This window comes from Epinephelus lanceolatus, chromosome 19 (assembly GCF_041903045.1).
Source record: "Epinephelus lanceolatus isolate andai-2023 chromosome 19, ASM4190304v1, whole genome shotgun sequence".
NCBI classification, from domain to species: Eukaryota; Metazoa; Chordata; class Actinopteri; order Perciformes; family Serranidae; genus Epinephelus; species Epinephelus lanceolatus.
The window spans coordinates 36,910,502-36,933,357 of NC_135752.1; the positions used below are offsets into that span (position 1 = coordinate 36,910,502).

At 42.2% G+C, this 22,856-nt stretch overlaps 1 protein-coding gene across 3 annotated transcripts in view; it reads right to left on the reverse strand.

The window, feature by feature from the left end:
• wdr7 (WD repeat domain 7) overlaps positions 1 to 22,856 on the reverse strand; it is a 142,280-nt gene that overhangs the window by 17,275 nt on the left and 102,149 nt on the right. For all 3 annotated transcript variants that reach the window (XM_078161858.1, XM_033646545.2, XM_033646546.2), the window contains one exon: positions 8,733 to 8,919. In XM_078161858.1, the coding sequence (XP_078017984.1) occupies positions 8,733 to 8,919 (187 nt within the window). The remainder of the gene's footprint in view (positions 1 to 8,732; positions 8,920 to 22,856) is intronic.

The following is a 22,856-nucleotide window of genomic DNA, read 5'->3' on the forward strand; positions in this document are numbered from 1 at the left end:
GGCGGCTGTAATTGGAAACAGTCAGGATGTTGATATAAGGCAGCAGGAGAGCAGGGAGCTAATTGTGCCGAGAAGCACTGAGGTTAATAACCAACGTTTAGAGCATGTAATGAAATAATCTGGATTATTATTGCAGTCATAGGAGCACACACGCACACAGTGTCATTAATGAAATCAAAATCTGAAGCCATTTTATTAGGTACACCAATGTTATCTATTGCAATTCATTCCAACAGCCCAGCTATAAATTATAACCTTGCAAAGTTTATAATGGTCAGCTTTTAAATGTTTTAGTGAAGTCTTAGTTACTGTCTAATGAACAGCATTGTTTTTGTACTACCTTCATGCAAACATGAGGGGTAAGGCCCTGATCACACAGGAAGTGTTTTAGCGGCTGAAGGCGGCTTTTTGTAACTGTTTTTGTGTTGCAATGCACCTCACGTTTCTGCACTCTAGGCTCCCGGCGTTCAACTCCTCGAGTTGAAAAAACTTCAACACAGAGCTGAAAAGTATCCTACGTCATCTCTGCTTTTTTCCCCATTGTCTAATCAGATGATTTGAGAGGCGGGCCTTCTGTGGTGGTCATGACAACAAGTTTACAGTTGGTAAACAATGGTGGTAGTGGTTGCTGGATACCCAGAGCTATACGGCCGGACGATAGACAGCAGGTTGTCAAACTGCCCCTGAGTCATCCTAAAATATGCCTGGAAACGCCCATGATGGAGGAGAAGCTCCTGGACCAACTGGTGGTACTCCCCATGATCCAGCCTCTTTTTAGGGTGTCATGTACCCACACAGATCTCTGTTTATCTGCTGACAGCCTCTCACCCTCAACCAGAGCTACAGACAGTAGATACTAATTAATGTGGAGTAAATAAAATTAATAACTTCACAGTAGATGGGTTACACAGGAAGGTCAGGATAAGGAGGTGATGGCATGGTTGCGTGGCTGTTAAAAATATTAAATATAAAGATGTCAACGTCGGCATGTTTCGCTGTCTTTTAACATTTTGTTGACAATAATTAATCAAGAAAATAATGTGCAGATTAATCAACAATAGACATAATCGTTAGTTGCAGCCCTACTATAAATTAAACTGTGTAAAACTAAGGATGGATCATGAGATCAGATTGTTGAAACTGTTCTACTACTGAATTTACAGCATGTTGAGCTGACAAGGAACACACACACACACACACACACACACACACATATACACACGCAGGGTTCAGTGTGTGTGAACCTGGCAACATGACTGCATTCACAGCCAGTATCACGCTGACATTATCCAGTCAATACTGAGTCACACACATACACACAGTGAGGATTGGAAGTATTGATTTTTGTGTGTGAGGGAGGAGTGAATAACCTCGATCACATGATGAGAGCCACTGCTGCAAGGAACCAACACTGTGGAGATGACTTACTGACTGTTTACTGACTGACCAGTTTGCTCAGTGAGTTGCAGACGGCGTACCTGGATGGTTTACTGACTGGTTTCAGAAACAGACGACATACACACACATGTTGTGGGTCAACTGGACCAATTCATTTCAAAATACTGTCAGCCTTCTAGCTGACACTCCATGTGCACACATTATGCATTCTCCATGTCTATCTCATCCTCCACTTCACCAAATTCGGCAGCATGCCTGTGCCCGTCCCTGATCATGATGCACGGTCTGAGTCCGACCCATTCAAACAGACACGGGTTTGGTCCACGTCACTGTGTCAGTCTACTTGGAATATCATCGACTAACTGGTGTGTGAATGTCTGACAGAGTATCCGAATGGTTTTTTTACTGACTGGTTCAATGGCTGACTCAACCTTAAAGGGACAGTTCACTCCAAATTCAGAAGTACACATTTTTCCAATACCTGTAGTGCTGTTTATCAATCTAAATTGCTTCAGTGTGAGTTGCAGAGTGGTGGAAATAGTGGGCCCATTAGTTGACTGACTAATTAAAGACTTGGATTACTGACTGACGGCTCACAGACTTTCTTTTCATTTTAAACATTGACTGATATTTATGAGTCTACAACTTTATTTTCCTTGTTTTTCTGAGAAGTGACCTGTAGTTTTCAGATCACTGTTTATCTGTGTGAAAACATCCTGTTGTGTTCATGAGTCGGCATCCATGGTGAGAACAACACGTACTTATCTCTGCACGACACACACACAAACACACAGATTACTCAAACATTGATCTACCTCTGCATGACACAGTTTTTCAAAAACACACATAAAGAATAAAGTGTGAATTTGACATGCAGGGATAAACACATCTCTGTACATTGTGTTTTTGTCCATCTCACACACAAACACATTAAAACATGCACTTATCTCTGCAGTGGCGACAACAAACACATCACACATCAGAGCCACATTCAGGTCACAAGAGGCCGTTAAATTCCAGTCCACTGCAGGACATCAGATACACACTGGATTTATACATTTACTGAAGAACTCTGGACGTACGGAAAGTTTCAGAGGCCTTTTTCAGTCCTGTTCTCTTATTTACGTACGGTACCTACTTCTTTCTTTAATCACAGAGAGATTTTTCCATATGAAAACAGATATTAAAGGGATAGTGCACCCAATAATGAAAATTCAGCCATTATCTACTCACCCATATGCCGAGGGAGGCTCTGGTGAAGTTTTAGAGTCCTCACATCCCTTGCGGACATCGGCGGGTGGAGTGGCCAGCACACCTAATGGCTGACGGCGCCCCAGACTAACGTCCAAGAACACAAAATTGAATCCACAAAATATCTCCATACTGCTCATCCGTAGTGATCCAAGTGTGCTGCAGCCCCGACATAAAAAGTTGTTTGGAAAAACGTCATATGAACTCTGTTTTTAGCCTCACTGTAGCCTGTAGCTCTGACTGCTTCTCTGTGCTCCGCGCTCACGTGTGCGCGCTCAGGGTGATCGGTGATGCACGGTCTCTGAAGAGCAGCAGTCTCGTCAGTACTGATGTCCAGATTCTCAAGTGCAGGCATCGCCAATTCCCAGTCTGAGCAGCAAAGACTTTCCTCATGCGTTGGCACTGCTTTGCATTTGAAACAATTACACCACCAGGTTTCCAGTGCTCGACTCCAGTATTCTGCGGCTGGCTGAGGCTCATGAGCTGCAGCAGCTGCTTCATCCAGTAGCCTGAGTTCTGTGTCCGTATACTCGGACTCAAACAAATACGGCTCAACAAAGAAATGCTGTTCCTCCTCAATTTCAAAGTCTTCAGACATGTTGGGCTGTCCTTTGCTAAAAGACTGTAGTGCAAATTATCTTTTAGCTCTGTGGTTACCGTTGCCTCCCCCTGCGGTGCATGTGTCTCGCGCAGGCGCGCACACATGAACGCGGAGCACAGAGAAACAGTCAGAGCTACAGGCTACAGTGAGGCTAAAAACAGAGTTCAGATGACATTTTCGAAACAACTTTTTGTGTCACGGCTTCAGCACACTTGGATCACTACGGATGAGCATGTTGGAGATATTTTGTGGTTTCAATTTTGTGTTCTTGGACGTTAGTCTGGGGCGCCGTCTGCCATTAGGTGTGCTAGCCGCTCCCCCCACCGATCTCCACAAGGGATGTGAGGACTCTAAAACTTCACCAGGGCCTCCGTCGGCATATGGGTGAGTAGATAATGGCTGAATTTTCATTTTTGGGTGCACTATCCCTTTAAGTATATTTTTACCTACACAACATGGTTGCAGTTACACAATGGAACTATATCTCGACAAAGAGCAGTTCATCAATCAGCTGAGTACTTCTCAGGCTTTGTCATGTAAATAACAGATTCCAGTACTTGACCAGGCCATAGCACAGCACAGCAGCATGTCAAGTGGGCCGAACCAGATCTATAATCTTGATTTGTTATCTGAATCCAGCCCGACCCGGTATCCACACTGTCATGAACGTTAACAAGTGTCGTACACGATAATTGATCATTTTATCTAATGTAATGTGTCATAGTGGATGACAACCGACGCTATGTCTGGGACGCTCCTCCCATCTGGTGGCACTTTTTACATTACTACAATAATGGTAAATGGACCTGAGCTTGCATAGCACCTTTCTAGTCATCTGACAACTCAAAGTGCTTTTTACACTATAGGGGCGATCACACAGATATGAGATGTTAGAGACGCGGATGCTTCAAAGAAGCTTGAAACGCTGGAAGCGCTTATTCAATGCGCACTAGCTACTGGCGTCTGACGCTCAAAAAGTTGAAAATATTTTAACTTTTCAGCATCTAAGCGTGTAAAAAGAGAAGCGTCTAAAAAGAAATGTCTACAAAAACGCGTCTAAAAAGACACCGCAAAAAATCCCATCTAAAAAGACGCTTGAACGCCGATCAGACGCGCCGTATCATAGGAAAACAATGGTTTTACTGGTGTTGCATTTCTAGTGTTTCATCTCGGTGTGATCACTCCCTATGTGTCACATTCACCCATTCACACACACACATTCACACACTGGTGACCGAGGCTACTATTCAAGGTGCCACCTGCACTCACACACAGATGTTACAGCCATCAGGAGCAATTTGGGCTTCAGTATCTTGCTCAAGGATGCTTCGACATGCAGACTGGAGGAGGCGGGGATCGGACTACTGATCTTCCAATTGGTGAATAAACTGCTCTGCCTCCGGAGACACGACTTGATGACACCACACACGTCTTGAAAGACGACGAGCGATGGTTGGTCATGGACCATCATGTAGTCTGTCATGTCTGTCTGTCAAAGCACGATTTTATGACTCAACAATCGCCTAATCTGACGTAGTGACGAGTAGACCAACATGTAACTGTCATCACATTCTCATAACAAGGTATGGATGTCTGAGAGGGTCATTAGATACACACACACACATTTTATTTTATTTCTCCAGCTTGTGTGTCTAAAAGAATAAAATGTGTGAGTCTTCAACATCAGGAGCTTTTTCAAATCTCTGTCCATTGAAAAGGGATTATCACACATACACACACACACACACACACATACACACACACGACTGGTTGTGTGTATCAGGGACAAAGAGCCTCACTGCAAGTCAGCTGCATGGAAATTCACCTGCTGTGAGTGTGAGTGTAAGTGTGTGTGTCATGCATTTAACTCTTCACACTGTCCCTCTTTCTACAGCAGAAACTCACCAGTGAACAAATACTAGAACAGACTCTGCGCTTGTGTGTGTATTTTATCTCTCCGTGTTGTAGGTTACTGTGCTGATGGATGTCCTTCGTCCACTTTATCAATCAATGATTTAATTCAACCATTACTCAGCATTATTCTTAAACAAACAGAGACTAACAGCATCCAAGGGACGACAGGAAATATGTTTGGGACGCAGGAAACTCACTATCGTCACATTAGGTGATGCGTCCTATTGTTTCCCTGATAACGCTACATCTTTTTACAACAAATCTGTGTTGACATCAGCAGGAGGAGAGCTAGTTAACGTTAGCTGGTAGCTGTTAGCAGCTGTTAATTATGGTTAAGGTTAATTATGATGTTACCACGATGTGTTCGATAGGACAGCCCCCTAACAGCCGAACAGAAAGGTCATTAATCGCAGGAAAATAAACAAACAAATGTGAAACTCTATTAGGAGCTGCACCTTGTCAAAATAAATCCAAACCTATATGACTGGACCATGTGGTGCAAAAGAAGGTCATATAAAAGCCGTGCATCCCTCGTATTTCAGGTGGAATTACAGAGGGTCTGTCAAGGGTGATGAATGGCCCAAGAATAAATAAATAAATAAGTAAAAACATAAACCACTTATCGTTTTTAACCGAACTTTATACTGACTGTGACTCACAACTTCCAGACTTTTCCTTATGTTAATTATTTTGTGAGAATCTTTACTGACTGTTCAAATTATCTTCACTTTCTATTCTACTAGAATTTGATTGTGTTGTTTTCTCTTTCACATACACACACACACACACACCCCCCCACACACACACACACAGTGGCAGCAGACATATCTATACTCATTTAACCAGACTGACCCAGCTCGAGTTTCAGCCTTAATAGGATCAACTCATGTTGGCCAGTTAGATTTCAGCAGGGAGGAAGAGACAACACACACACACACACACACACACACACACACACACACGATAAGATGCCACTGGACCACCTTAATTCTGTGACCTCTCACCTTCGCTCATACAAAACGCTGCATTAACTCAACCACAGCCTCACTGTGACTGTGTCAAGGCAGCCGTGACCTTTGACCTCCTCTCTGCTGGTTCTGATGTTCATAGTCTACGAGCCAAAATGGACTCTGCTGCTGTCAACATCAGTGGTTTGACACCAACTTCTGACTGGGTCATCTCAGAGTCACGGTAACAGCGACGGATGGAAGTCATGTGATCGGATAAATACACCTTCACTCAGACGTCTACGACCAGAACCAATCAGAAGATCCCAGGATAAATTTGAAGAGGGAAATCTTGTTATGTTTTCCTGACTTGTCATGTTAAACACTGGGTAACTTTAGCTCTTCAGGCCTCCAATGCAACAATCTGAGGAGGAAAGATCGCTGTGACGAAGGGTCACTCAAAGGCGTCACATCCACAAAGGTCGCCTCTGCACTGAGCTACGATTACAGTCGTGTCGACGCCGGTCTGTGCCGCCGAATGCCAGCTCCAGTAGTGCCCTGGACTCTCTGTCAGCATATAAACTTATATCCCAGTTGAGGTAAGGTAATAATCACAATCCGACCACTAGTTTTCTGGAGAAACACGGTGATACCACATGAACACAGACAAACGCACACAGACAGAGGACTCACATGTCAGAGCAACGCAGACATCGTTACATCATCATAATGTCCTGCAATCAGATTACAGCCTGGCTTCCATAACTCAGTGTGCCGGCTCTATAATGCCTGAGTGTTTCTCTGTGTGTGTGCTCTTATGTTTGTATCTATAAGCAGGCTGTTGTCTGTACTCTGGAATCTGAGAGGGAAGACTGAGCCTTCAAACAGACCAACACAAACAATGACTCAATCAGAACAGAAACTGAGGACGCAGGTCTGCTCTGAGCCACAGCGTCTTCATGTGCAGTGTCTATTTAAACCTTTCTGTATGTAACATTGTTTTTACTGTGTGTGCATGTATCAAGAGCCATTTTGAAGCTTACCAGGGAAACTCAGAGTCTTTTAGGTGATGACCATTAAAAGGACGATTTACCAAGTCTTATTAAAGCAATGTTATGCAAGAATTGTTATTTTGGCAATTTGGCGCCCCTACAGTTCAGAGTGGTACACCACTGTCTGTATTTCTAAATAATTACTGCCTAAATTAAAACTGACTTAATAAATTGGTTTAAAAAAAATGACCCCTCTCACACCTTCATGGCACAAAATTGTTTACTCCACTAGGATTTGTCTCTACAGCCCCGTTTTCACCGAGCAGTACAGTTCAGCTCAGTACACACAGATCTGGTACTAAAAGGTGGAGCTGTGAACACTGCAGTCTGATTGGTCAGTAGAGGACGGTCACTCTGCTCAGGGCTGAGTTGTGTCTGGTTTTGAGGCTCATGTAACCACTGTTCATATTGTGGAGAGTTTTATTAGTAAACTGTAACTATAAAATGAAAGGATGTTTTGCTGCCTCTCACAGCAGCTGGAGTCTGAGAAAAAATAACTTCATTCACTGGGTCAACTGCCGGCGACTTTTAAGGTGGAACGTTAACTTGTAATGTTACTCAATGCATGAGTTGATGACGTGAATCCATCAGCACACCTTAAATTTCACTGTGACAACTTTGACCATCATTTTAGTTTTTATATGACACATAGTTTTAGAAATGACTTTAAAAATATAGATTAATTTGGAGCGGATTATGTGAAGGTCATATATTCTAATCCTCACTTCCTGTGGGCTCCAGCAACACTAAACCCCTGAGCTTGCCTGAGAAGGACTAAATGCACAAAGCTGCTATTTTTTAAATATCCCATGAAGAGAGACTCTCACTGCAGCCTCTTCTATTTTGTTCTGAACATGCAGCCTCGTTCTGTGGACGATAAACCAGGTGAAGACTTTGCTCCGTGTCACTGTTGAAGAGGAAGAGGATGCAGATTTCGCCACGTTGTTGCCAGCTTCTTCTTCTGTTACACATTTAATGCTATTCAAACTTCCAGGTCAAAACTCGGGACGGAAACTGTGGAGCATTCGCAGAGCGTCTTGACCAGTTCGGGTCTGATTGAGACTTTTAGAAACTTGATTTAGCACAATTTCAGTCGGACTAACATGCTTACATGTATTTTAAAAGTCCAGTTTTATTATGACTGACATAATAATTTTTCTTCTACTGTCATGTAAACATGCTGAGTGTACAGTCTAAGTGATGTTGAAGCTGTAATTTCAACGTAAAGAAAGTGCATAATAATACCTTAAAGCAAGTTCAAGACATGCCCCAAATTATATGAGAAAAGTCTAAGACAAGCTTTAAGTCTTGTTGAAGCCAGTCCAAGTCATTTTCTCACCCCTGACCTTTCTACATCTACATTTGGTATAACTGCTGTTTCAGTGGCATTTGATGACTGTATTTCAACACAGAGCAGGTCCTCCAGGACGTGTGGCTTTTCTCAGATCTTGTCACAGTTTTCTTCACATGCTTAGGTGTTAATTTGTTAATTTTAGAATACGAAATAAAGTGTGTAAGTTATCAGTGACAGCAACATTTGAGTTTGTGTGTGCGTAGCTGTGGACTCACTTGGCCAGCTGCTTCTCAGCATCGGCGCAGAGCTCCAGCAGTCCCATGAGCACCGCTGACACGTCCATATACGGCTCCCACACGGTGAAGCCTCGGCCAATCAGATCGATGGCGGTGCGGCGGATGGTGCTGTGGGGAGGCAGCTTGGGGCTGGGGGGCTGCAGCAGTAGGAAGGTCAGCGCCTTACCTGCGAATGGTAGAAACAGTAGAATCAGAGTAAAGTAGAGCAGAATTATGGAGGAGGGGGAGTTCATCTGAAAATGACAGGAGCTCAATGTTACTGCGTGGAAGGTCGAACCTGTAACAATCCTACATTTTATGTGACTTAATCAGCTCTTATTTCACATTTCCGTTCTCTCCTTTTGTTGCAGCAGCGAATAATGTAAAGAGAAAATGAGAATCAAGATGTGAAAAAGGTGTTGGAGAAAAACTTTGATGAATTGAAGTCATGGGGGTCCACGTTTAAAAACAGCAAAAACTATACCAAAACATCTGTTTACAAACTCTAACACAACTCATGCAGTTTAAACCAAGTCTCATTTATCCAGTCGTATGCTCTGTACTTCCCAAACAGACAGCTGATGGGGAACGGAAATTGAAACTTGTCTATCCTCTCTTCAAAGCCAGACTCCATTAACAAAAATAGTAATTTTACCTCACTGAACACAGGAGCTGCTGGTCTACTGCTGCCTTGGTTAGTTTTTGTGTTATTGTGTGACTTTGCTGAATCCAAATGAACCCTTTAAAACACAGAAGCCGAACACAGCTGAATTGTGAAGGTGCATACCACAAAACCACCGTCCCGCTGTTTGACTACAGCCAGGGACCTTTGTTGCATGATCACCCTGTCTCTTCTTCTCTTTTTGTGTCTGTCTAATATAATCTTTAAAAAGATAATCAAGTTTAGTATCAGTAGGGTTTATAAAGGTGGTGCCATTTACTATAAAACTGAATCCATCAATGCACCCATTAATTAATAGATTTTAATATATGAAGACAAATTTTAAGGAGTTTTAAGAGCGTAGAAACCCCTTCAAATTGAGTAATAATCCAAGTCTCATTTATGTAGTTGAATGTTTAGGACTTCCCAAACAGACAGGGAAACTGACCTAAAATTATATCTTATCAATGCTCTCTTCAAAGCCAGACTCCATTGACAAAAACAGTAATTTTACCTCACAGAACACAGAAGCTGCTGGTCTACTGCTGCCTCGATCACTGAGTTTGTTTTTATAGTGTGAATTTGTTGAATCCGAACTAACCCTTTAAGTGACACAATAACACAAACTAACTAACTAACTGATCAAGGCAGCAGTAGACCAGCAGCTCCTGTGTTCAGTGAGGTAAAATTACCACTTTTGTTAGGCCCCGTTTATACGACAACGACTTCAACTGAAAACGGTAAACTTTAGTTGCGTTTTGGCCGATCGTTTACACGACAGCGGTGTTTTGGGTGCCTGAAAACGCAACATTTTGAAAACAGGTTCCAGAGTGAAATTTTTTGGAAACAGCACATGCGCGTTACGGTTCCAGTCACTAGGCATGTGCGAGAAAGTCGACCGTCACAACAACAATGCCGAGCTCTGTTTGTGCTGCTCAGCCTGTTGATTTGAAGTGAAGTGTAGATCTGTTACTGCAGCAACTCCACCTCATCGTCCATCCCAACAAAGTTATCTGTGCATGCTTTCGCCATTGTGTCTTCTTTGTTTTGGTTTGTAATCACCGCGTTGCAGAGGAAGGTGCTTCAGCGCAGGCGCATGGCGTCATGCCGTGGTGTTGCTTTGCAAATTTACACTGCCACCCATTGGCCTGGTGTGCATACTACAGCGTTTCCAGTAGATTTTGCGGCTCCGTGTGAACGGGGATCGTTTCAATAACGCCATCATATAAACGCAGAAGTTTTTTAAAATGCAAAGGACAGACTTTTCCGTTTTTTAGAGAAACCATTGTTGTCTAAACAGGACCTTAATAGCACAGATAAGTTCCACTTTCAGTTTAGCTTCCCCATCAAAAAGGGACGTCTGTTTGGGAAGTACTGAGCATACGACTGCATAAATGAGACTTGGATAATACTGCATGAGTTGTGTGAGAGTTTGTAAACATTTTTTTTCCCCCAACTCTTTTTATTGATAGTTTTGTCATATTTCAAACAAAAATTTCTCAATTTGTTTTGACAACATTTTCTTGAGACGCAGACGAGGCGAACAAGAAAGACATATATATATATACACAGTATATAAAAAAAGAAAAGAACATATATATCTCTTTCTCCAAAAAAAATCAGGAGTCGACTATATGAGTATATATACACATTATTTAGCCATATATGGAAAAGAAATATTCGATACCAGGAAAAATGTATATAAAAACAAACATAAATATCCCCACCCACCCCCCACAAGAAAAAAAAATAAGACAATTAAAGAAAAAACAAATAAATAAATGATAATAGTAATAATAATAGTAATAAAATGAAATAAATGAAAAATAAAAAAGGAGGGAAAAAATAAAATAATAATTAAAAAAACAAAAATAAAAAATAATAATCAACAGCATACACAGTCTTCATCACCGTCCTCCCTACAGGAGAAATGTTGTTGGGCTGCAAGAAGTACAGTTGGGTGCCACTAGAAAAAAGAAAAGAGTACAGTGGTACCAGATTCTCAGTCCACGCAGAGATGCAAACAGCTCACACCCAAAAGTTATGTCTTCTAATTAATTTCAGAGTTTGTAAACAGATGTTTTGATACAGCTTTACTGTTGTTAAATGTGGACAGGGCCAGTAACTGATACACAAATGGTCATTTGGGTGAAGTATTCCTTTAAATCTGCATGTTTAATTTTAGTGGACAGTGCACATTCAACACTAACATCAATGTAAATGTACCAACATGTACAGCACTTTGGAGCATTTAAACAGATGATAGTTAGAGACACATGATTGTATCTACTCAACTTCAGTGTCACTGCAGAGTCAAAGCTCCGCGCACTGCAGCAACATGTAATAACCATTAAGAAATTCTAACTTCTGAGAGACAAAAAATAAGAAATCCTAATGTTTCCAATGAGATTCGAGTAAAATAGATCCAACTTTGGTGCACACACACACACACACACACACACACACACACACACACACACGCACACACACACACAGAGGATAAAGACAGCTCGCAGGATGGAGGTCACTTCATAGCTGACCTGACATTTGAGCCAGTCTCAGTGGGGACAGACTGACCATTAAGGCTCCTGAAAATATCCCCCATCCCTCAATAACACCCCCCTCCAACACACACATACACACACCCTCCTCCCCCCCGAGTGTCTGTCTGTCTGTCTCTGCCTGTCTCACCCACTGGAGCCTGAGGTCCAGAGCTTTTAGCAGTTTCTTCCCAAAGTGCTTCAAAAACATAAAGTCGGGGGAAGATCCAGACAGAGACACAGGATGGAAACGGTAACAGAAAAATACAGTTTTCATATATTAACTGTCCATTTATATATTCATTTACAGTCAGTGACACATGTGTGGAATATTCTGGATGTGTCTGTCGAGCATTGTATGGTCGTGGTATTAAGTCTTTCTCTATATCAACATGAGGGAGGCTCGTCTTCTTCTACTGTCAGGGTCCACTCAGGGATCAATACACTTCATTGTATTTTCACTTGTAAATGTAAATGCTAAACAGCCATAATATGAAGAAACATATAATATAAAACAGATCATTTACTATCAGTATTTATAATCCTGTGGTGGCTCTAAAGGCCCTCCAGTCTCCAGACACACACAGCTAATCTCATCATCTGGATCTCCTGGCATTTAATCATCAGCCCGCCTTTAATGGCAAAACCCCTCTTCCTTATTGGTTTATACTTCCCTCAGTCTATGGACGGGGCTATGAGAGATGTAGCTAGAGGCTAACCCTGTTAGCACTGCACGGTACGACTGTTGCAATATATACCGGCAGCAGCAAGATAGAGCGCTAACTGTGTTAGCATCGTTGTGGTATGTTGTTATGGGTGACTGTAAGAGATGGACGTCAGTGCTAACAGTGTTAGCAGGTATGCTGTTGGTGAAGAGACGAAGAGTCAAACATGTAAAACAGGTGTGTTGTTGGCGTGTTGTGACTGAATCAGTGAACTTTGACGCTCAGCTTGTGAACAACATGAGCAAACACCAGAAAGAGCTCAAATCAATCATGTTTTTGTTAATCAATATGCATACAAACAGCAGACTATAAATATCCACAGTGATGCAGAGCTGAATGAACTTTGACCTCCAGTTTGTGATTATTATGAATCCTCAAAACAACAGACAGATTTTTTTTCCTGAGCTGCTTCGGCAAAAATCCACAAATAATAAATTGTTACTCTCAAAATCTTGTGTGCAGCTGTGAAAGCTGCTTCTCATTTTCTCACAGTCAACATTTCCTGTTGATTTCACAAAGAGTTCAAACACTTTGATGCCCTGATCAGAAATCTCGGTGTCATCTTTGATGCAGCTTTAAAACTGCACAAACAAATTTACACTGTTGTGTGAGGTTGCTTTTTACAACTTAGAAATACAGCCAAACTCATTTAATGACCTGCAGATAATCATGAATGCCCAAATTTCCTCTCGATTGAATTAATGTAATGCTCCATATGTGGGAATGAGCCAGTCTAAAATATGACTAAAACTAAAAAGCATTTTTGTCTCAAGACTAAGACTAGTTTGGTTCGGTTCAACTGAACTCAAGTTCGTTTGCCCCCTCAGTGCGGTTTGTTTGGGCAGGTGTGAACACAGCAATCACACTCAGGTGTGCACCAAAACAACCGGACCGAGACCTTCTTGAAGAGGTGGTCTCAGTCCGGTTCCAAAGGAACTCTGGTGCGGTTGGTTTGTGGTGAGAAGGTGTTCCGACCTGGATGTGAAGCAACTGCAGTCCCATTACACATTGTTTGGGTTAAACATGAGCATGTTACAGTCCTGGAGGATTATTAATGTGCACCTCATCCTGTACTGCCTTAATATGCACATTCAGCACATCCAATGCATCAAAACATTGTTTTCTAGTTGGAGCCGCGCCTCGTTTTCAAACTGTATGCTTTGACTAAAATGAACAATGACAGCAATATAGTCCACGATGAGCAGCGCTAAAATCAACCTGCGTAGTTGTCCCTCCATTGTGACATTAGAAAGTGTCACATTTATCTTGCAAGTGTACTCTTCTTCAACGTTTGCTTTACTTCCTGGATTTTTCCCACATGGAAATTCTGATCAATCAAGAGCAGCTTTCTCACACAAGGCATTTGATCTGGTCCTCTTGTAAATGCTGCCGTGAGAACACGAACCAGCTCTAGGCAATTATGCAACTTTGGAACAACATGAGTCCCTGATTCAGACCAAAGGAGACCACTCTAGGGCTGACAGCAGCCTTAGACACACACCTCTTAAAAAATAAAACAAATCCTGGATCATTTTTGAAACACAAAACCAAAAAATAATGAGGCCTAAATGAGTGTTAACACGCTACAAGCTGATACTGTTCTTACGGTCTGTGTTGTATAAAAAATGATTAACACTATTTGCAAACGTTGCGGTCCTCCTGATAGGAAATCAACATCAGATTAGTTTGAAATAAACTAATAATCAATAAATAAAGTGTGTGGGTGACTGTGTGGGAGGATGGGATGGGGGGCAGTATGAATGGGGGCGTCAGGGGGTTAAAGGTCACCAGTCAAATTCAAACCACTGACATTGTTGATACGTGTGTACGTGCTCCTCACATGCTGAACCCAACGTAGAGCGGGCCTCAGAGGTTATGAGGTCAGAGTTCAACAGTGAGCAGTGACAGTGGCTGTGGGTGGGCAGCTCCATGTGTGTGTGTGTGTGTGTGTGTAATGAACCTGATGGAGGTTTAATCTGACGGCCACATTTGCACTTAGAAACCTCTATTAATTTTTTGTCCTGGACTATTAAAGATGGCCGTTAACAATCAGCGCTGTAATTGGCTGGATCGAGATTCAAATTTACAACCCCTCCCCTCCAGCCAGGGAGCAGGAAGTGGAGAGGTCCGGACTCGGGTCCATTTCTCACGATGGACATCTTTGTTTAAAGGCAGGCCCGGACCCAAATGAACCGATAGCTATTGACAAAGCATCAGTCGGCCATAATGAGCTGTTAGTTAGAGCAGTAAACATGTCACATTAACACGGAGAGGGTGATTAGAGCAGGAGGAGGAGGAGGAGGGAGGAGGGAGGAGGAAGAGGGAGGAAGCAAGGAGGAAAAAAGGAAGGAGGGAAAGTAGAGAGTGTGAAATAGTGACAGATCGGTGATGTCTAAAGTTTACCAGGCCGAGTCGCCCACTAACAGGCTTTCTACTTCCTTTCCTCCATCTGCCCTCCCCCCCTCCTTCTCTCTCTCTCTTCCTCTGTTTGAGTTTAAATGAGAGGTGAAGGTAAATCAATGCTGGGGACTTGGTTAGTGGATGAGAGCCGGATCGGACTCGCTGCAGGGAGAGAATTAAAAAAACAATACAAAAAGAGAAACAATGAGAGCCAGGTTTCGGTGGGAAGCAGAGGAGATCTTAGAGGTACAAATATTATCAAAAAATAATTAGAGTAATGTTCAGACAAGAACTGCTGCGTACATCACAAAAAGAGGCTGTCCTCCAAAATACGACCACATAGGTTGTTTTTACGAGCAGCAATTACGACCCATATTTACATTTGGTGAAAAGCGACGACCTCTAGTGGCCGTATTAAGTCTGACAGGAGGAAAGGAGGAAGTCAAGGGACGTTGTATTAAGAGCGCAAAATCTGCCTTAGGCGGGAGGGAGGGGAGGTGGACAGGTAAAACAAACACACGACCTTTATCCAGGAGATCAGTGTATTTGTCACATGTAGAAACCAAAGTCAACATCGAGTTATTTTCAGGTTTACACTGATTTATCTGCTGAACATCAGTATCGGCCAATATTCGCCTTGCTGACCGCCATCAGCTTATCGGTAAATAAGATGACATTCACTGATGATGTTTTTCTGTTGTGTCACATCAACTTTGCGAAGGCTGTAGAGCGGGGCTTGAGACCAACGGCCATAAACTTGAATTAATGAGCAAGTACATAAGAATACAATGACTGTTTGGTGAGTGGGCTCTGTGATCTCATCGGCGAGTAGCAACCGGCGTTCGGTCCTCCCAGGGACAACAGCAAAAGCATAAAACGTGTTTGGAATGAACAGAGATTTTCCTCTGGATGCTTTCAGGATGAAAGGACGCAGTAAACTGACACACCCTATTGTTTCCCTGATAATGCTACACTGTGAACAATGGATGCATGTTAAATGACATTTGCCATGTGACGAATGTGACGTGAGGTTACACTACGTTAGTAACACACATGCTTCTTTCAAACCAAACCATGTTCTTTTGTTCTCTAAGCCTCACGAAGTAAAGTTGTTTACCAACATCCTATGTTTATTCTGAAAAGAGACTGCGTGCATTTAGCAAGCAGAAACTGTACATTTCTTGTAAAAACTGAAGTTTATTTTTGAAAACACACAATGCATGTGTAAACTGACACATTGTACGTGAGTGTCCAAAACTGACGACGGGTACTTGGAGTGTCATAGTCTGACATCAGTATTTAACGAGTTGGGAGTGAGAATGTGTTGGCTGATCACCACTACGGACAAAAACTTGCTTTGATATTTAAAGCAGCTGTGCAGAACTTTTTACCATGTATAAAACTGTCCCTAGTTCGTATCACCTCCCCTTGAAGATCCACATATTTATTTGAACCCAACAGCGACAAAAAAGCCTTTCTCTATATGGCTATTTAGCGTAGCCTCGGTCGGGTCGGACACAGCGGAAGTCAGCAAACCAGAATACGGCACCCGGAGGCGGAAGTAAGCCTGTACGCCCACAGCGGCCCGCAGCCATTAAACCACAGAAGAAGGAGCCGTGTTTACAAATAGGTTTAAGAAACGGGCTAAATGACAAGTAGTAGGGAGTAGTGAATGATTTTGTTCACATTGCACACTCTTGTACAGTGGGTGGTGGTATGCACCTGGAATTTGTTTGCAATCCGCCAATAAATTGAGAGAAGAAGAAGAGCCGTGTTTACACAGAGTGTTCTTCGAGTAAGCGGTATGCAACGGGCATTGCTGAACACATAACAGTTTTACCAGATGTGTCTATAAGGACTTGTTTGTACTTTCGATGTCAAGGCGGATAAAGAAGGAGCACCATCTAAAAGAAAAAGAACAGTAGAAGGCTAAACGGGACAGTGATAGGGCTCGTGTAAACCTCGGTCGGGCATTCACCAAGTAGAGAGAGCTGAGAGATTTGAAAGGTTTTAAAACTGATCCCGAGTTGGCCCTTTTCCTAATCGACAGGTACGTAATTTTTGTTTTTATTTAGAGAATATACTGCAACGTGTTAGACGTTGTTTCACTTCAATATATGACGACATGGAAGTTAAATGTAACATTAGCTGATGTGAACCGCTTTTGTCTAGTAACGTTACAACAAATGCCACAAAATTATCTGTGACTGTGACCATGGACGCAAATATACAGCAGGCAGTTGTCCTCAGTTTATAAGAAATTCAGAGCTACACCAGAACATTTATGATTTTCCTCTCGCTCTCCAAAACAAATGCATGCAGTTATTGCCAGTTGCAGTCAAGATTTTACGACACCAGGCTGTGGGTGTCATACCGCTTCGACCAAAGGGGGCGCTATAATAAATGAAAACGTAAAGTTCCGCACAGCTGCTTTAAAGTACAAATATATTTCCTGCCCAGCATCACCAAATTGATAAATTTCTTGTAAATACTATGTAGAAATATGTGAGGAAGGTTATAGTCAGTTTTTTTTTTTTTTTTGCAATATTCTTCTGTGTTTCCACGAGGGGCAGCAAGATTATGGCCAAAATCATAATCACAATTATTTTAATCAATATTAGGATAAGGATTATTTAGCTCATTAGATTATTTAGATATTAGTCTTTAGAGATAATATTTTTATTGCAGTTTTACATGTAAATAAACACAGCACTTTTTTAGCTACGGATACATATCTACTGCTGTTTTTTTTTTTTTTTTTTTTTTCTTTTTAACATCGATCACAGAAACTTTCTTGTGACGTGCTGCGGTGCTGTGTAGAAGCGAAAATCAGGGCCTGGAAGTGGGCCAGATGGCTCCCGAGCTCGTCTTCTACTTCTCCTGCAGATCGTCCTCTGATGTTGATTTAGTACCTTAGGTTCAGTTGGCAAACACTTAGAGAAACACTGGAGTCGAGTAGAATAAGGTGCAATCGAGTTTAATGTGTTCACAAGCAACAACACATACAACTCATTGAGTCAGGCTCCGGAACACGACTGAAGACTGGCTCTCAGTGCGCTCTCTTTTATGCTGGTGGAGGTTCGACAGAATCTCCACCTCTTTTCGTTAATCCTTCCCACTTAGACCCAAATCTATTGGTGGCGAGCTTTGTTCTTTTTGTCCAATCCTGAACAGGCCTGTTTCTAATGGTGTAATCACTTTCACTTTAGGCCCGGAATTTCCCAAATTTTCCACCCTTAGGTTTGGGCCTGCTTTCACTTTATTTTTTAAAAACATATAAACTTTAGGGACTTTCTTTATACAGTCCCTTGTGCTTTCATGCAATGTGTGTCATGCACTACAAACATTAAAGAGTGTGTGTGTGTTATCATTAAACAATACATGGTGTGGTGCATGTGTGCTCTTCAATGTGAATGCATAACCTTGTGCTGTGAATACATGAATTTGTGTAACATTGTTTTTATCACACATGGATACATAACAAACAGCTTTATAGGAACTCGTAACATGAAACATGGTTATATGAACTTCACTCTTAATCAACTTATGCAGTTTAATACTTTTATCTGACTTAAGAATACTTTTATCTGATTTAAGATTAAATCTTACACTACAGCTGCTGCCATGGATGTCTTGACTTGAAGCTAGACAAAGGACGGGGATTAATGGTAAAGGTATGGTAACACTGGCAACGCTATTAATCTCTGTCTTTGTGCATTCATCATACTTCAACTACTACTACTTTCAAGTGGTTGAACAAGTTGCTTTGTGGTACAAACACGTCTTTGCATGTTTTTTGTTCTCTCCTAAAACCAAAATACTTCAGGTGATGACGGATGATTTTGGCTTCGTCCGTCTGCAGGTGCTACATTCAGAAGAGCTTTTCACTGGCTGCTGCTGTAAGGTGCACATGTAGCGGCATAACAGCTCTCCAAAAGTGTAGGCTGGTTGTTAGTTTAGAAGGTGCTTGATTTTAATATGCAGCAGAGTCTTCTGTGAGCTGAGCACATATTTTTAACCTCAATATTGCAGTCAATGATGTTCATTTAATTGTAGGAAGCCTAAATCGTTATTGTAATTAATATTGGATTAATTGTGCAGCTCTTGTTTCCACTTAAAAATTAACAATCTACACATAAAGAGATGAACAGAGGACACTTTTTAAACCCTTTAAAGTTCGTCTCACATACTGACAAAAGCATGGCTGGTAAAGTAGTCATGATTTTTACAGCTTAATTAAATGCATTTATATTGTCTTCATACTGTGAACTAAAAAAAAAGAATTGAGAGATTGGTTGGGTCTGATCCACAGCAGAGAGATTTGTAGTTTCCATCAGCTGCTTGTCCCTGTTCAATTTTCCATGATACGAAATAAACCTCAATTTCCAATCTGCACTCATGAATGTTTTAAAATGCCACAGTGAACGGGCCTCAGAGGGGACTGGAGGTATTTTGACATTTACCGTGAGCATTATTGTCCAGTGATGGTACACAGACGTGTAGTTTGTCTCCTTTATCCTGTCCAATCACATCCTCCCTTCCCTCTGTCATCATCTGTCCTTCCTTCCTTCCCTCCGTCCTTCCTTAGGCCCAATCTCCCCCTCCATCTTCCCTACATTTCCCCCCTCGCCATATGAAAACATCAATCTATACTCGGCTGTATAGACTACTGTACCCGCCCTCTCTCTGGGTGGACAGCTCTCATTCATCACACACACGGCGCTGTATGCCAACAACACCGATCCATCTTTCAATTTCATAACAGAGAGTGGAGAAGGGGGGAGACGGAGAGTGGAAGGAGGGAGAAAAACAACAGACTGAACGAGAGCTGGAAAAAGAACTGAGTGAAAGTAAGAGAAGGATAAAATGGAGGAAGGAGAGGCAGCATCAAACATGAGAAAGAATAAAAAAATGTTCTACACATGCTTTTTACAGTCACCTGTAATTGTCTGCTCGAGCTTTTTATTAAGTAATAACATGTTTTACAGGGTTCAGTCGCTCTGTAGGGTCAGGGTGAGGGTTTGAAGGAGCAGCTTCCTCAGCTCAGTTAGCAGACATTGTCCTCTAAGACAAATGACAGCATCATGGCCAAATATGACCTGTGTTTCAAGGTTTAGGTTAGAGTAATCTCTATAAAACACTATCTGCATATGAATGTAGACTCTGTAGGCGACAGACAAGATTCTGAAATCAGAAGCGTTCTGGTTTCCTTTGCAGTCCAAGTGGTATTGACTAGGGATAATGAGAACAGTTATCTGTATCTGCTCAACCAACTAAATTATCTGTATCAGTATCATACTCAGAATGGGTGGGCTTAAATCCAAAAGTGGGTGTGGTTTCAACCAGAAATTGGTGTGACCTCGACAGAAGTTGTCATTTTAAGCCCGAAATTGATGCAGGTGGGTCAGAAGTTGCTATATTGAATATTTATTAGAAAAATATTTACAGAGCAATGACAAACAAGCCACTAACTCCCGCTAACAACCGTCTGTTGTATGTAGTCTGAGTGGGAGGAAGTTCGCTACATAGATCAGCCTCTCATTGGGCGGAACGAGCCACCCGCTGAAGTCATGGTTCACGTCCTGTAGGCGATATTTTTGTGGGCGTGTTACACCAAAACCTGTTTCCCCCCGGCAATATTTTTACAAGTGCACCGTTGCTGTGGCACCGCCCAGAATGATTGTGATTGGTTGAAAGAAACACAAGCAGCTGGGCGTTTTTTTCTCCAATCTGAAAGTGAGAGTCGGCCCAGCCAGACCTCTCTTTTCTTGAGAAAGGTCTGGTGAGCGAGACTAGTTGTATGTAATGGGAAAGGTTACAACTGGCATTTACACCCAGGTTAAGTGACTCTGAAGTAGTCGTAGGTACTTATCTGCTTCGGCTCTGTTTGGCGTTGATGGAAATACAACACCTGGGTGAACGTGCTAATTTTAGCCCCTTTATCGGCAAGATGCAAAGACACGCCACCACAAAATACCATCTGTTTCCGTCCAAGTAGTGCTCAAATGCCATTGTTAAATTTTCATTGGCCTCCATGCTGCTTTCTATGGCTTACTAACCAGTTTTCGGGCCTGTCTGTAAAAACAGAAGGGCGTGGTCATCTGCTGCAGAGTCATATACACCGCTCTAGTCTACTGGCGATGGGAAATCAGTCTATCGCCTATTTTTATCAGGTTGTCCTGTGTTTAAACAAAACCCCGCACACACGTAAATTTTGGTGGAAAAGAAGTATGAATGAAGATAAATACAGGAAGTAGCCACCTGGTGAGGCCAAAGGGCTAGACGGTCGTTGGTTTTCTTCGGTTTACTCGTCTTGGCTGTGTACGCTGTTGTTGGCAGCGCAGCGTGTGCACAAGCAGTGACTGACGCTGCCGTAGAGATTCCTCCTGGCTCTGATTCGTTCATTTTGTTTAGATGCAATTAATTCTTGCAAATGCCTTGAGGAGCACTAAGAGGAGCCAGAGGAACCAGACTTTTTCACAGATGATCTGTCCCATGTACTACAGTCAGGATATTGTGACAAGGTGTCTAAAGGTATCAGACGGGTAAATTTAATGCTTTTTAAAACCCTTTCATGTCACCCTTTAATCAAATTTGGGACAGATTTTTGGACAAATCATGTTGTACTTATTCAAACATTGCAGGTAAGCATTGCAGGCAAGTAGTATACTGTAGATGTGGCCTTGTGCAGAGGTAAGTGTTATATAGGTATATGGTTATTAGAGTGAGTTAAGTTCATCTACGTTTTGCCAACAGTTAAGTGAAAGTATAAAGTAAAACGACAGTATTATAATTTTTGAAATATGGACTTTTACATAGAAAGGCTTCGCTCATTTTCACAAAAAGAAATTCAAGTATGGGTAAATGAAATAAGATTAAATGTCTATAGCAGTTAAGACCTCACAAATTCAAATTTAAGACTATTTAATGACTCTTTAAGGACCTGCAGACACCCTGCAGCAAATTTGACAGAAAGTGTATATAAGAGGTACCTACTGAACCTTTAATGTTGAGATAACATTAAAAACTGATGATTTTGAGAAGTTTGGTTTATTCTGAGTAGCAATTAGATGGGATCATAATTTGCAAATGAGACGCAGCCAGAGGGGTCAGTGAAAGGTTTTAAAAGGGTTAAGCTCTGCTCAAGGGGATCAATTAAACCTTGAGTTGTTTTCATCTGGCGACATGAGCTTGGGGTTTTTTCTGTGTGTGTGTGTATGTATGTGTGTCCGGTGAGTCCACACAGGTGAGCTGACCGCTGTGTCCAGGGCCGACATCACGCTCCACAGTCTATCAGTGGGAGCACAGGCTCTGTCGCTGGGCGGATGGCCCCAGAGGCAGCCAATCAGAGCTCATGAGCAGCAGGATGGAAGAGCAGCTCTGCTTAGTGCAGGTTTGATGCCCACCAAGGTCCAACGCTGCAGGCACAGCGTGGCACAGGCTAGACCCCACTGTGTGTGTGTGTGTGAGTGTGTGTGGAAGTCAGCGCCAAGCTCCTTAAGGTGTCAAGCTTCGTGGGTGAAAATCAATCCCATCTCTCCGCTCACCTCTAATCCAACACTGAAGTTTCTACTTTGTCAGTTGTGTCGTCCTGAGTTTGGAAACGCCAGGATTCTGGACCAAAACAGGAACCACTGAACACCTCAGTATCTGTGAATATCTCGCCACGGTAGTCGGCATTATTGGTGTTACATGGTGTTCGAGCGTATACCGATCACATGCCCATACTTGCCTGATGCCCCGACCATCATTTTGCTTTTTTAGAAATAGAAATTAAACCCATTTAGTTTATTTTTAC